General features: G+C 37.9%; 1 protein-coding gene across 1 annotated transcript in view; it reads left to right on the plus strand.

Moving 5' to 3' along the window:
• The window catches only part of MCTP2 (multiple C2 and transmembrane domain containing 2), a 257,936-nt gene that overhangs the window by 50,024 nt on the left and 191,307 nt on the right, over positions 1-16,605 (plus strand). The window contains exon 2 of the mRNA XM_030815066.1: positions 14,534-15,066. Within this exon, the coding sequence (XP_030670926.1) occupies positions 14,602-15,066 (465 nt within the window). The 5' untranslated portion in view covers positions 14,534-14,601. The remainder of the gene's footprint in view (positions 1-14,533; positions 15,067-16,605) is intronic.

Here is a 16,605-nt window from a genome sequence, read left to right on the forward strand (position 1 = left end):
ACATCCTGCAGCTGGGATCTCAGAGGTCTATGGTGAAAGTGGACCACTCCATGCCTATTTAATTCACCCCTTTCCTAGCTGCTGCTTGGGGACAGGAATGAGTCTTACTGCTTGGCAACCCCACGTAGGGTTCCCAGCTTCTTACCTTTCAGCCCGGGGTCTACATCCTCCCTCTGTTCCCTCTCAATACCTTCTTTCTGAAGATCTGTTCAGAATATGCCAGTCTAATTGATAGTTTGGTCTCTCTTAGTGGCAGAAGCTATTCCTGGCTGCATTTAGTCAGCCATCTTGGCTGGTCCCCACCTTGAGTATTTTAAAGCCATATGCATCACACATATTCCAACCCCAAAACACAATACATTAAAAAATTGATATATTGAACTCACCAAATTTTCATTTTAAATGACTCTTGACACCATATAAAGTTTTTTTTAAAAAGCTACTTATTAGATCCCCTTTCATAATTTCAGATTGGCACATATATAGTCTTGCAATTATAGGTACAGGCAAGGATGTTGCACAGTGGGAACTCATTAGCTGCATCAGGAGTATAAATTAATATACCTACTTTGGAGAATAGTTTGGCAATACCTAGCTAGTCAAGTTTAAAATATATGCAACCTACAAACCAATAATTCTACTCTGAGATATGGTGTTTCTCAATGGGACCTTATTGGTAATTTGGACAGGATAAGTCTCTCTTGTGGAATATTTTGTATATCCCCAATTTGCACACACTATGAGTTATGTTCCCTACCATGGTCATTATAACAACCAAATATTCTTCACCCAGTACTAATCACTTCTAACTGAAGTTTATACTTGGTTGAAAAACTGAGAGAGAAACTGACGTGTACATCAGAAGACGAGTCTAAGAATCTTTAAATCCTTTTGTAGTGGTATAATAGGGTTAAGCATCTTAAGTAACCATCTGTGGAACATTAATCAATATATTATAGATCTTCCCATAATGCAATCCTATACAACTCTTAAAATGGCTTTAATGAAGCTACATTTATCATTGTGGGTAAAATTCCTGAAGGTAATGCTGATTGAAAAGCATGTAGTCATGTACGACTTATGTAAAGTTTATTAAAAATATGTTTATGTATCCCTAAATAATATATAATAGAATACATGGATGCAATAAATTCAATTTTAGGACAGTGGTTTCTTCTGCTAGGGATTGGTGGGAAAGTCTTCACAGAGATGTACATAGGCAGTGTGACTGCACAGAAGTGCATATGAGAATGCATAGCCAATGCTAAGAATCTTATGGAGCTTATTGGCCCTGGGTTCTGAAAATGATTATGGGCTGAGGTATATGAAAAATAGCAGGGTTAGAACACTAAAAGGCCTTTACAACTATTTAGAGTAAAAAAAAGTTTTTAAAAAGATTAGGTAAGATCTCAGTTAAGGAAGGTAGTATAGTGTTGAAGCCCACTTTGTATTTTTGTTGAAATTTTAAAATTTTGATTAATATTTCAGGGTTCAGGTCCCTGAGACCACTCTCAGCTTTGGTAATTCTCTAGGAGGACTCAACCTTTCCTCATACAGCTATGATTTACCACAGGAATAGGAGGGAAAAAATAATATTGGCAAAGAGAAAAGTGGATGAGGGAATCTGGAAGAACCCAGGCATAAACTTCCAAGAGTTCTCTCTCTGTGGAGTCACACAGGGCATGTTTAATTCCTGCATCAGGGAGTTTGACAACAAGTGTGAAATGTTTTCCACCAGGGAAGTTCCTCAGGGAGCTTTTTATTGGGGGCTGGTCACAAAGGCACCTCTGCTTAACATGTGTTAAAATTCTAGACTCTCAGAAGGAAGGCAGATAATTAGCCTAAACCAAGTTGTTTGCATACAGTTTGTGCATAGTGAGCCACCCTTACCACTTAGCGTGGTGGGGAATCTCCCAAAATCCAAGTTACTAATGCCAGGTAAGGGCCAACCTTGCAGCAGACCTTTAAAAACATAGCAGCCTCAGACTAGCTAATTATGCTTTGCTTCACAATTTATTTTTTTGTCGAATGATACATTAACTTGGTCAGGGCTCACTTAAAACTCACTTACACATTTTATTGAATTCATTCTGGTCATTTCAGGGCAAGATAGTAACTGTAAGTATCTCATCAGATTGGAATTAAAGTGGATGTACAAGTGTCTGAATGTTTCAGAAACCCTAGCTCCTTCCCCCCTTTCCTTTTCTCCAAACTTCTCCAATCACACTGTATGAATTCGGAATGATTGAAAAAGAGGTAAGCAGTTCTAGGGTCTTTTCAAATGACTGAGATTTCTAGGGGTCATACCCTGTCTCATTTCTAGTCATTAACCAGAGGAGATAGGATCTACTTCTCTATTAATACATTATGTTTCCTTCCAGGAACATGGATGGTGGGGCTGAAGATTTCATCTGGTTCTTTCAGTTGATCTTAATTTTGAAGGGGTTTCGGTCCATGTGGTATAATTTTAAATAGTATGGCTAGTACATGAAATGATTCTCCACCTGTAATTAGATTACACATTTAGTAAAAAGTTGAAATGGTAGATAGGGAATCTGTGTTTTGGAAGAAAAGAGCCAAATTTATCTTAAAAGCAGGGAAATGGTTTGTTTATCCTCTGGAAATGATCTAGAGAGTGCTTTTTAATGAAGGATAATCTCCTTTAGAAAAGAGGAGAGATTTGTTTTAGCTACAAGCATAATTAAATGCACTAAGGTATATAGATTCTTTTCCCAGTTCTATTAAAGTACAGAATAATCTGTCTATATAATTACATTTGCCTTTATCTTTATCATAAGGTAGGCATACACCATCAGATTTTTTACTATTATTGACCCTATTTTTATTATTCTTTTTCCCTCATATTAAAATGACGTGATATGAAATTTCCTTTCTACTGGTAAGAAAAACAAATCTTGATGGTTAATTAAAAAGATATCCAGTAATGACACATTCTGACTAGTGACTGCTTGCTACTCTGTTATTTGGATTGATACTTAGATTGTGAAAGCCAGACCTTTTTGTCACATTTATATTAAAAAAGAAGTTTGAGAAACATGATTTGAGTCAGTGTTACCGAATAGCTCTAAAATGCTCTGTAAAATTATGCTGTTTCATTCTGAGAACCTCTTTCCTACCTCGCAGTTCTTATTCAGGTAATGTTGCAGTATGAGCTCAATCAGAAATTTGAGGGCTGGTATTAAAAAGGTTTGTTTTCTTTTTCTACTTGGCCAATTGCTAGCGGCCAGCTGGGGAGGATGTCTGGCTTAAAACCATAATAAATGAAGCTTCCATTAGGCTCCTCGGCTTGGGGCCATTTCCTGTAAAGACCTTGCTCTGCCGTTAGTGGTTTGGAGAGGCAAAATGCATATTTTTGTTCAATAAAGAAAAGCTGAAGATTACCAGGTAGGGTAGCATTAGGTATCGTGTTTTGTGAAGAGATGCTGCTCTTCAAGGGTTACATTTTAACTTGTAGCCTTTTGAGTGTTTATGACAATAACCTACGAACTTGCATCATGGTAGAAAATTGAACAAATATGTTTATTTTTAAATATCCTTCGAGAGGAAGCAAACAATGTAATATTCAGATAGTTGAATTTGTCTCAGCAGCCTTTCCAAACCTGACTCTTAGATTTATTATTTCTTTAAGTTTTGCTTTGTCTGGAAAATACATCGTTCATTGGAGAAGTAACATTTTCAGGCATAAAAGAGACCAAGCATACATTACCTTTACATACTTTCAGAACACTTTTTTTTTCTGGACACATCTTTTTATGTTTATATGTTTGTAATTCTTTATACATGGTTGTTTATTCTGTTGTTTTATTCTGTATTTTATGCTGTTGTTGCTTGTTCTGGAAAATACGCTGTTTATTGGAGAAGTGACATTTTCGGGTACAATAGAGTCCAAGAGTGTATTAGCTTTACACACCTTCAGGATCCTTATTTTCTCGGGGCATATCTTTTTGTGTTTATATGTTTATAATTTTCTGCACATGGTTGTGTACTCACGTACTTGGAGAAACTGGTCAGCATGCTTTGCAAAACTTAAATGAGTTCCGGTTCTGAATAAGATAGAATAAAAACACTTCAACGTTTTTCTTCCACTGAACACAAATATGAAATTTGAATGAAATATATGGTAAAGCTAGTTGAAGTCTCAGGAAAGTAAAGCTGCAGCTTCAACAAACAGGAAAGCCATTCTCCTCATTCATCAGATTGGCTCTTGCAGCTTCCCAGTGCCAACTGCTTACTGTCTCTATCCACAGATCCCCTGGAGCTGGGTCATGACAAAACTGGACCATTTCTCCGGTGTGAATTTAATGCAGTCCCAGATCCACATGTTAACAGTGGATCTCAGAGAGAGAGAAAGAGAAAGAGATGACCTCTAGCTGTGGCTCAAGGAGAAAAGGGAAGTCCTGAAGCTAAGAGGGAGGGGGAAATCCTCTACCTTGTGTGTCTCCTTTATCTCACTTTTGTCATGCCTCGGCTCCCCAACAGTCTTGTGGTGGAGGCAGTGGCAGCAAAAGCAGCTGGTGGTAGGAAACTGCAGAAGCAAAAACAATGGGTTAGGGAGGGGCATGTGCTTTCTATTTGGTAATATAGAGCTATTTGGTAGCTCTTAGTGGCAAGGCCAATTGGGTTTTTAAATTTGTTTTGTTTTTTAAATCTCTCTGTGTCTTCCCCACAACCCTGGTATGATCATAGATGTAGGTTGTTCCCGATTGTTGAATGAAAAAGGGTGAGTTCTAGGATGCCAGAAAGTATCACAGGAGACATCTGAGAAGGAAGGGCTTGGGAAATGATCAAATACATTGTGGACCCATGGACTCACCCATAGCCTGAACACGCATGGATCTGATCCTTATTAGCGTCCCAATGACTTTGAGAATGGAGTTAATGGGTAGAACTCCACTCTCAGTCCCAGACTGACCTCTACATCCTATACAAGCAGGGCATATCTAAATGAAGCTGCATAGCTGTTGAAAACTAAACTGATATTGGAACCATAGCCAACAGAAGGTGGGCTGAAATTTATGGCTAGAAGCTAACTAGATCAAGTACTTGCTAAAACAATGATATCAGCATCTTTGTAGACTTAAATAAAGTGGAGGGTTTTATAACATTCAAAATGTCTAAAGTATAATTTATATTGGTTTATGAAGAAATGTAAAAATGTTAAAGCACATGGGAAAAGGCAATTAACAAATGAAAATGAAAATCTGACTTTAAAGGAGCTATTGTAGAATGCTCAAATGAATAATCATGAGCCTTGAAATAAAAGTTAAGATAGAAACTATAAGTGAGGAAAGATGTGAAGTAGCACAATGGAAACCAGAACTGAAAAATACAATAGCTGCGTGCCCCACCCATGCTCCACCCATCAAAAAACAAACCTCACTGTATGGATTCAATATCAGAATGGGGATGACAGAGGAAAGAGTCAGTAAAACTAAAGATAAATCAATAAAGGTTATCCAATCTGAAGAAAGAAAAAGAAGATTGAAAAATAATAAAGTCTCCAGGATTATAGAACAATCACAAAAGGCATAATATTTGTATCACTGGAGTTCCAGAAGGAAAGGAGAAAGTGAGTAAGGCTCAACAAGTATTCAGAGAAATGATGGCTGAAACATTGGTAGATTCAAGAAGCTAAGCTAACCCCAAATGGGATGAATCCAAATGAGCACACACCCAGGCACATTATAAACTGCTAAAAACTTAAAAAAATATTGAAGTCAGTCAGAGCAATGATAACTGATATATGGAAGAACAATAATTCAAATGGCTGAGATTTCTCATCAGAAATCATGGAGGCCAGGAGAAAATGGCACATCCGTTTTTCAAATGTTGAAAGAGAAGTATGGAATTCAATATCTAGCTAAAGTGTCCTTCAGAAATGAAGATGAAAAAATACATTCTCAGATTGGGAAAAACTAAGAGAATGTGGAGGCAGCAGACCTGCCACAAAATAACAAGAAAACTTCTTAAGCAGATGAGAAATGGTACAAGAAGGAAATATGGAATATCAAAACCAAGGAAATGCAAGTGAAAAATACAATAGCCTTTCCATTTTAATTGAATAGACTATCTTAAGATTTAACAGACCATTTATTTTCTCTTGAATTTAAGTTTGGCTTATGGTTGAAATCAAAAGTTAAACATGGTCTGATACAAATTTTCACTGTATTTAGATGTAATATATGAGACAACTTATGTAGTATTATATTATGGGAGAAGAGACCTATATGCTGGTATGGTAGACAGGATAATCTCCCTTCCCTAACCCCAGATACCCACATCCTTATCCCAGGATCCTGTGAATATGTTACATTATGTGGCACAAAGGACTTGTAGATGGGCTCTAACAGACTTTAAGATAGAATAACCTTTGTTTTCCTGGTGGGCCCAATCAAGTAACATGAGTCCTTAAAAGTGGAAGAGGAAAGCAAAATAGTGGGACGCATCAATGAGAGAGACTTAACTCACTGTTTCTGGCTTTGAAGATGGAGAAAGAGGTCAGAGAGTGTGGGCAGCCTCTGAAAGCTAAGATCAGTCCTTAGCTGACTGATCAGCTAAACATGGCTGTCGATGAAAATTTAAAAAAATGGAATTTTGCTAAGGCTGAGAAAGATAAAGAAATGGATTCTCAACTAGAGCCTCCAAAAAAAAAAAAAATGCATTCTTGTTAGCACTTTGATTTCAGCCTGACAAGACCCATCTCAGACTTTCTCAGAACTGAAAAGTAATAAATTTATCTTTTTAAGCCACTAAGTTTTTAGTTATTTGTTATGGAAGCAATACAAAACAAACGCAGGTGATCTGGTTTCTGTGTTCCAATTGAAGGAGTAAAATATTAATTCTAAATAAAATGTGGAAAGTTAACTATACATGCCGTAACCCCTAGAATAATCACTGAAAATTTATACAGAGATATAGTCAAAATCATAATTGATAAATTAAAATGGAACACTAGAACCTCAACAAATGAAGAAAGGCAGGAACAGAAAAAATGAAAAACAGAACAAGAAAGAAATAATAAAATGGCAGACCTAAATCCAGACTTATCAATTACTATGTTACATATAAATGGTCTAAACAAACCAACTAAAAGCTAGAGATTGTCAGACTGGATTTAAAAAAATGTCCTAGCTGTGTGCTTTCCGTAAGAAACTCACTTCAAATATATTGTTATTGTAAGCTGAAAAGCAGAAAGGACGGAGGGAAATAAAACCCACACACAAACCAAAAGTAAATTAGCATGGCTATGCTAAAATCAAACAAGATAGGCTTCGGAACTAGAAAATCATCAGGGATAAAGACAGACATTACATATTGATTGAAGGGTTAGTTCGGGAAGAAGCTATAACAATCGTAAATGTGTGTGCAACAACAGAGCTTCAAATACAGAAGCAAAAACTGATGTAACTGAAAGGAGAAATAGAGAAATTCACAACTATAGTTGAAAAATTACTCCTCTGTCAGTAATAGAAGATCAGCAAGGACATAGAAGAACTGAACTATCAACCAATGGAATCTAATGGACATTTATACGATACTCCACTCAACCATAGTAGTATACACAGTCTTTTCAAATGCACATGGGACGTTTACCAAGACAGACCACATTGGGGGTCATAAGTCAAACCCTAACAAATTTAAAAGAATTAAAATCATAAAGAGAATGACTTCTGGTCATAACTGAGTTAAACTGGAAATTAATAAAAAGATAGAAAAATCTTCAGATACTTAGAAATTACCAATATACTTTTGAATAAACCATGACCCAAAGAGAAAGTTTCAAGAAAAATAAAAAATAAAGTGAGGCCGGGTGTGGTGGCTCACACCTGTAATCCCAGCACTTCGGGAGGCCGAGGTGGGTGGATCACTTGAGGTCAGGAGTTCAAGACCAGCCTGACCAACATGATGAAACCCTGTCTCTGCTAAAAATACAAAATTGTCGAGTGTGGTAGCATATGCCTGTAATCCCAGCTATTTGGGAGGCTGTGGCAGGAGAATTGCTTGAACTGGGGAGGTGGAGGTTGCAGTGAGCTGAGATCATGCCACTGCACTCCAGCTTGGGCTACAAGAGCGAAACTCCGTCTCAAAAAAGAAAAAAAAAAAAAAAGAAAGTGAAAATAAAACATAATTTTACATAATACATGACCCAAAGAGGAAGTTTCAAGATAAATTAGAAAATATTTTAAACAGAAAAAAATGAAAATATGACATTTCACATCTTGCGGCATGCAGCTAATATGTAGCCTTAAACCTTATTTTTAAAATGAAGAAAATGCTCAAAGCCATAATCTAGGCCAGTGGTTGGCAAATTTTCTCTGTGTATGTTTGGACAGTAAATATTTTAGGCTTTCTGGGCCATATGGTATCTGCCACAACTATTAAACTCTGCCATTGTGCAAAAGCAGTCATGGCCAATATGTAAACACATTAGTGTGGTTACATTCAATAAAACTTTATGTATAAAAACAGGTAGTTGTATGGATTTGGCCTGTAGATTACCACCCTCTAATTTAGCCACCACCTTAAGAAAATAAAAAAAGTAAGACCAAATTAAACCTGAATCAAGAAGAGAGAAATAAATCATAAAGAGTAGAAATGTATGATATTGAAATAGTAAAACAATGAAAATTAAAAACCCAAATCTGGTTCTTTGAAAAATAATCCATAAAATTGATAAACCTCTACACTATACTTACTGGAGAAAGACTGGATGCTTTCTAAGACTGAGGGGGAAAAAAAGAATATTCATTCCCACTAATACTATTCACTATCTTATTTGAAGTCTTAGTCCAATAAGGCAAGAAAAAGAAAAGGCATAGCATATGGAGAGGAAGAAATAAAAATACCCAACATGATTTTCGATGTAGAAGACCTAAAGGAATATAATAAAACCAATACGTAAATTTAGGAAGTTACAGGATACAAAGCCAATATAAAAAAATTCAATTGTATATGTTTGTGCCGAAAATACACAATTGGAAACACAAATGAAAAGCCATTTACAATAGCTTCAACAAAAACGAAATACAAATTAACCCAATAAAACATGTACTGGGTATGTGTGCTAAAACCAGAGAATGCTGATGAAAGAAAGGAAGGAAGACCTAAAGAAATGGAGAGGGCTGCCATGTGCTTGTATTGGAGACTAAACATAGTAAATATGTCAGCACTCTCCAAACTGCTCTATTTATTGAAAACAATACCAATCAAAATGTTAACAGTATCTTTTTTATAGAGAGTAACTCATTCTAAAATGTATGTAGAAATACAAAAATCTAGAATAGCTAAACAAATTTGGAGAGGTCACACTACCCAATTATAAGACTATCATGCTTCAGCAATCAAAATGGTATTGGAATAGTTACATAGATCAATGGAAATGAATAATGAGTCAAGGTTATATACCTACACAGATGTAGCATAGATTTTTGATGAAAGTACAAAAGCAATTCAGTGAAGATATTACAGTCTTTTAAAACAATGACATTGGAAAAAATTATTCACATGTAAAAAATGAACCTTAAACTAAAGATAACACTATACAAAAGTTATCTAAAATAAATTATAAATCTAAGTATAAAATGTAAAACTATATTAGAAAACATGGGAGAAAACCTTTGTTAATTGGGATTAGACAAGGAGTTCTTATAGATGACACCAAAAGTATATAACATAAAATTTTTCAAAATGGCTTGTTAGACTGTATCAAAATTAAAAACTTTTACTGTACAAAAGACACTACTAAGAATGAGAAGACAAGCTACAAAGTAGGGGAAATATTTGCGAACTGTGTGTTCAACAAAGGACTAATATCCAAAATATATAAAGAACTCTCATAACTCAACAATAAGAAAACCCAATTTCTAAAAATTGTGTAAAAATCTTGAATAGACAGCTTATCAAAGTAGATAAAAAGACAGGAAATGCATAAAAAGGTTTTCAACATCACACATTATTAGGAAAATGAAAATTAAAAACCCAGATGTTGATAATACTATGTACATACCTATTAGAATGGCTAAAATTAAAGTCCTGATAGTACTAAGTGCTGAGTAGGATATAGACAACTGGAATTCTCATTATTGTTGATGGGAATGCAGATTGGTCTGTTAAAGTCTGGCAAAGAGTTGTCAAGTTCTTTATAAAGTTAAACATTCACTTATCATATGACCCAGCAATCTCACTCTTTGGCATTTATCCCAGAGAAGTGAGAACATATATTCGTACACAAAAAACCTATACACAAATGATTATAGCAACTTTATTTGTAAGAATTCCAAATTGGAAACAACCCAAATGTCCTTCAAGGGGTAAATAGATAAATTGTGGTACATCTACACAATGGACTACAACTGTCAGCAACGAAAAGTTGAACTACTGACATGTGCAGCAACTGGATGAATCTCAAAGGTAACGTGCTGAGTGAAAGAAGCCTGTCTCTAAAAGTTACACACTGCATGATTCCATTTAGAAAACATTCCCCAAAAAACAATAATGATAGAGAATAGAACGGTGGTTTCCAGAGGAAGGAAGTAGGGGCCTGGGAGCGCGTGATCCTGTGGGGATAGACAGACCCCTCTGTGTCCCGATTGTGATGGTGTAAACACAAATCTGTAAATGTGTTAAAATTGTAGAACTGTGCACCAAAAGTGAGAAAAAAGCCAATTTTGTTTTAGAATGATTTCAAAAATAAAGTTGAAAAAGCCATTTCTTAACAAAACAAAGATGGTGAAACTGTTGGTTCCAGTGTCCAGGGGTTAGGTATATCCCTGCTTTCTACTTGGAATTTCTCTTGAATATATTATAATGTACCGGTAATACGTGCATTCCTACCAGCTTCACCCCCTCGAATAAAGGAGAGAAACTCTCTCTTGGCACAGGACAGTGTAGTGCATGGAGAAAAGAAACATTTTTCCACTTAGACACATTCTTTAGAGATGCAACTTTGTTTTCACCAACTCCTTTTCTCATTTTCTTAGAGATATTTTTGGTTTGCTTAGATACAGAGATTACAAACCTCTTATTTCATAAGAGGTTAATTCCCATTCCCAGTCTCCCTTCAAAATAGGAGATTTCCCTCAAAGGGGAATGTAAGCCTCTGCCCTAGGATTCCTAAGCTTTGAGCTGCACAGTAACACCAGGGAGATTTGTTAGAAGGCAGATTCTTGGCACTCAGGTTCATTTTCTGTGGTGGAGCCCAGGACTGTCTGCTTTTATTTATATTTATTTATTTTGAAACTTTTTTCTCTTTAATTTTCTTTACTTTTTTTTTTTTTTTGAGACAGAGTTTCACTCCATCACCCAGGCTGGAGTGCAGTGGTACAATCTCAGCTCACTGCAACCTCCACCTCCTCGGTTCAAGCAGTTCTTGTGCCTCAGCCTCTCAGTTGCTTGCATTATAGGTATGAACCACCATACCTGGCTAATTATTTTTATTTTTAGTAGAGATGGGATTCTGCCATGTTGGCCAGGCTGGTCTCGAACTCCTGACCTCAAGCGATCCACCCGCCTTGACCTCCCAAAGCGCTGGGATTACAGGTGTGAGCCACCAGGACTGGCCAGGACTGGGTATTTTTAAAGACACTCTCTTGATGAGTCTGTTTGGGGTGCCGTAGGGAACCCCTTTGAGAAATTCTATAAAGCCAGGAATTTAAACTTGTAATATTATCTGTCTGTCTGTCTCCATCTCGATATCTCTCATTACTTGTGTTGAAACACATATGGCTCCACCTGACTGTGTTAAGCATTGTACAGTGTCCCACTGTGTGAGCTTATCTGAAGTCTTGCTGCTTCCATGGAAATCACAGTGCTGCTTCTCCGGGCTATGTTCAGGTATACTTTATTTCACACATATGCTGAGTCTTCATCAGCAGCCACTGCATGGCATATGTGTCATTCCCAAACTTCAGTCTCATTGTTTTTGCTGAGAAGGTACTGGCCACCTTCTCCATTTTTATGTTTTCCATATTTATTACTTTTTTTTACAACAGACTTTTCAGTTGTTTAAATATTTTCTTTTTCTTTCAGCTTTAGATTTTTAGTTCATCAGAATGTTTCTTCTGTTAAAAATTCTATCTGTACAAAAAAATAGCCAGGCATGGTGGCATGTGTCTGTAGTCCCAGCTATTTGGGAGGCTGAAATGGGAGGGTCGCTTGAGCCCAGGAGTTTGAGGCTGCAGTGAGCTGTGATCGTGCCAATTGCACTCCAGCCTGGGCAACTGGAGTGAGACCCTGACTCAAAAAAAAAAAAAAAAAAAAAAATTCTGTCTGGTTGTAATTAGTGTGGAATTTGTATAAATTCTTTTTCTCAGATGTTTCAATTGCATTGTTTTAATTTCCACATACATGATAAATTTTTTCAAGACTCTGCTGTGTCCTGAGTCTCTCATAGTACCTGTCACATTGTGGGTCCTCTGGTTGTATTAGCTGGTTTGACATTTCCCATTTCTTACAGATTCCTCCCGGGTCTCCGTAGAGTGCTACCCTACTCTCCTTCATTAAATGCTAATTGAAGGAAAATATTGCTATGTGAAAATAGAAGCAATGCCTTTTATCGTATTTGCAAGTCAAGTTATGAGATGTGAATTGAATGTACTTGTGTAATTGCTAATGTGTGAAATACAAGTTTCTGTTTAGGATAACGTTTTTAAAAGCTGCAAAAAAGTTGTGAAATATTTTAAACATTTAAAGCCAAAATGACCCAATACAAAGTAACTGAAACAATTTTAAAAGTAGATAACTTTGTATTAAACATTTACTCCGTACCTAGCACTGTTCTAGGTACCAAAGCACTTTCTGTGTATTAGCCCATTCAGTCCTCACCGCAGCCTCCTGAGGTACTTACTGTTAAATTCATCTGTAACGTGGGAATAACAATGAGACACAGAGCTCTTACATAACTTGATTAAGATATCCAAACAAGAAATAATGAGAATAATGGTAGAGACAGCTTTCTGTGTCTGAGCACTTTAAAGCATCAGACACTGTTCTTTCTACTTTGTCTCATTGTATCTGTAAACTAGGTAATCTCATCCCCACTGCGTGGGTGAGGCAATGGAGGCTTAGTGAAGTGACTTGCACCTGGTCCTACATCTAAGTAGAACACGGCAAATCAGAATTTTAACCCGTGGAGTCTGTTTTGAGAGGCCAAGCTCTTAATCTTTACATTATCTACAGAAGATAACCAAGTTCATCCTGGGAGAAGCTCTTGCCATGTGCTGGTCATTAGGCAAGGGCTATAGAGACAGAATCCTGACTTTTAGCAGGGAAATGGCTGCACGCACCCTGATCTCTGGCTCTCTGGACCGTTCTTCACAATGATTAACTGTCCTCTCCTGGAAGGAGCTGGGGTGGGGCACGACAGCCAGGGTCCTTGATTTTAGAAAATGTGTTTTGTGGAAGCTCTTGGCCTCTTTTGGCCTCAGCCAAATGTGGCAAAATACAAACAGGCCAGGTCTCAGTGTCTGCCCATCCTGTTCTTTTTCATACTGAAAGGATTTATTATGAGGCATGTGACACATAAAATAAGTTATTTCTGCAAATCTGATTTTGATTTGATCCCTGATGAGTTCAACCTGTTATATCCCAAATCACCACTTTCCTCCACAGCATTTACCCTACTCTGTAATTACGTATTTACTGTATGTGTGAAGCATCCTTGTCCCTCATAACCAACTGTTAGTGAGCGACACTTTCTCTCATTCACATTCTCAGGCTAAATCTCGGAAGCTTGCTTTTTTTAAGGGCTTCATTACGGGAATTTTGTCATTTCTTCTGAATAAGAACAAAACTCACATTTTTATAAATGTTTTTTGCTCTCATCACCTGTATGTGAATATAAATTTGAAAGATACTAGATGGAATCCTAGTCGATAGGGCCATGTTTTTGTTCTTCAAAATGTACACTTAATTCTGGGAAGGAAGTTGACATGGTGAAAGCAGGGATCAGCAATCCACAGTCTGCTGGGTTTGCAAAGTTTTATTACAACACAGCCACATTCTTTCATTTAGGTATTGTGTCTGTCTCCTTTGATGTCACACAGCAGAGTTGAGTAGTAGTGACAGACACCATCTGGCCCACAAAGTCTAAAATATTTAATAACTGGCCCTGCACTGAGACTATTTGTTGACCTCCGGTTTAGAGAAGTAGAAAGTCCCCACCCCTTGATCATACTGAGGAACAGCTGCTGTTGGTGTTCATGTGAATGTCTTTAGCTCTGCTTCCTGTGGGAAGGAAATAAGACAGTTATCTTTTCATGAAGCATTTTTTTTTTTGGTGCCAACCTTATAATCTCATTCTTTATTTTAATGTTTCCACAATTGCTCTGATAAAATTCCTTTAAAAAGTTCTTTAAAAATGCTTTTCCCAATATTTATACAAGTTACCAATCAAATGTTGCAGTCTTAATCATTTATTGGAAACTGTAAGATTTTTGAGTCATGTTTCCCACTATGATGTGCCTTACTGCCACCAAGAAGGTTCATGGTCTTTTTTTTTTTTTCTGTTTTATAGGAGTCACTGCAGTTGTTTTCAGTAGAGGTGTACTCTTGAGAAGTGGCTTCTTGGGTCTTCATGCAGCCATGGATCTGGATAAACCATCTGTTTGGGGCTCATTAAAACAGCGGACCAGGCCATTGTTGATCAACTTGAGCAAGAAGAAGGTGAAAAAGAACCCAAGTAAGCCCCCAGATCTAAGGGCAAGGCATCACTTGGACCGCCGCCTCAGCCTCTCTGTGCCTGATCTCCTGGAGGCTGAGGCCTTGGCCCCAGAGGGCCGGCCTTACTCCGGGCCACAGTCTTCCTACACCTCGGTGCCCAGCAGTCTGTCCACTGCAGGGATCTTTCCCAAGAGCAGCAGTAGCTCCTTGAAACAGTCTGAAGAAGAATTGGATTGGAGCCAGGAAGAAGCCAGCCACCTCCATGTGGTGGAAACAGACTCGGAGGAGGCCTATGCCGCTCTGGCTGAGCAGAGACGGGTGTCCAGCAACGGCATCTTTGATCTTCAGAAACCTTCCCTTGGAGGGGATGCACCAGAAGAGCCAGAGGTGAGAATACGGCTGGGCTCTCATTTTTTTTTTTGTCTCTCTCTCTCTCTCTTTCCCTCTCTTTCTCCCTCTCTCTCCCCACCCCTCCCCTTCTCTCTCTCTCCCTCTTTCCCTCTCCCTCCCTCCTACTCCCTCTTTCCTAACCTTTCCCTCCCTCCCTCTCCCTCTTTCCCTCCCCTCCCTCCCTCCCTCTCCCTCTTTCCCTCCCCCTCCCTCCCTCTCCCTCTTTCCCTCTCCCTCCCTCCCTCTCCCTCTTTCCCTCCCCCTCCCTCCCTCTCCCTCCCTCCCTCTCCCTCTTTCCCTCCCCCTCCCTCCCTCTCCCTCTTTCCCTCTCCCTCCCTCCCTCTACCTCTTTCCCTCCCCCCTCTCCCTCTCCCTCCCTCCCTCCCCCTCCCTCCCTCTCCCTCTCCCTCTTTCCCTCCCCCTCCCTCCCTCTCCCTCTTTCCCTCTCCCTCCCTCCCTCTCCCTCTTTCCCTCTCCCTCCCTCCCTCTCCCTCTTTCCCTCCCCCTCTCTCCCTCTCCTCCTCTCTCTCTCTCCGTCCCCCTCCCCCTTCCCCTCCACTTGGAAAATTTGGTTAGGAGTTATTTTTGTGGTTAGCTCAGATGGGGAGAATGTTGTTTACAAGAATTTAAATGAATGCAGTATTGATTGCACCTGGTGTTCCCATTAGTTTTAGGGTTGACCTCTGTGTATTTTAAAGCTATTACAAATAACTCTTCCAGAATACTTTAGGACATTAAAAGCCATATTGGATGAATTCTCTTTTATCTGTCTCCTGGCAAAGAAATTAAGTGCATAACTTTTCCTGGAATTTTTTTAAGTGTATGTTTGTCTCTCTCACTACACCATTGCCCAGTCATACCTGTAGGAAAACCATGCATATTATTACTCCTAAGAAGCTATGAATGTATGTCCCCCTTTGACTGCCTGAGGATTTGAACTTCCTTCTATTTTACACCTGTGTGTGCACTCACCTGTGAACATGCATTCTTTTAAAAAAGTTAACAAAACTTTAGTATTTCAATACAATTAACCTAATATAATGATGACACAAACATTATATTTCAAGAGTGAATATAATTTCAATTCAATTCAATCCCCAGATTACCAAATCATGATTTAAGTGACTGATGTAATTAGTTGTTTTTAAAAAGTCTTTTGTTACTGACACTGAAGTAGGTTTCCATGTTGAAGTAAGGGGTTAATTTTTCTGTGTTCCAGGTTAGTGTTACAATGGCATAGAAAACTGGTTGTTCAACTTGGATTTTTAGTTTCACTTTTAGAAACAAAACTCATTGCTTATTCTATGTATCAGGGTTTCACTGGGAAGGGATCATGGATGTTTGGAGAATATCATGGCCATATTTGTTAGCAAGCATTACTATATTAAGACACCATTAGCCATAAATGACTTTAATTATTTTTTTATTTGGCATTACATTTTATAAAATCCATTTTGTAAACCTTTTTTGACTTTTTAGTTATTTATAAATTTGAAATACATGTTTCCACTAAACAAAATGCAAATGAAGTAGATT

This window comes from Nomascus leucogenys, chromosome 6, assembly GCF_006542625.1.
Source record: "Nomascus leucogenys isolate Asia chromosome 6, Asia_NLE_v1, whole genome shotgun sequence".
Classification (NCBI taxonomy): Eukaryota; Metazoa; Chordata; class Mammalia; order Primates; family Hylobatidae; genus Nomascus; species Nomascus leucogenys.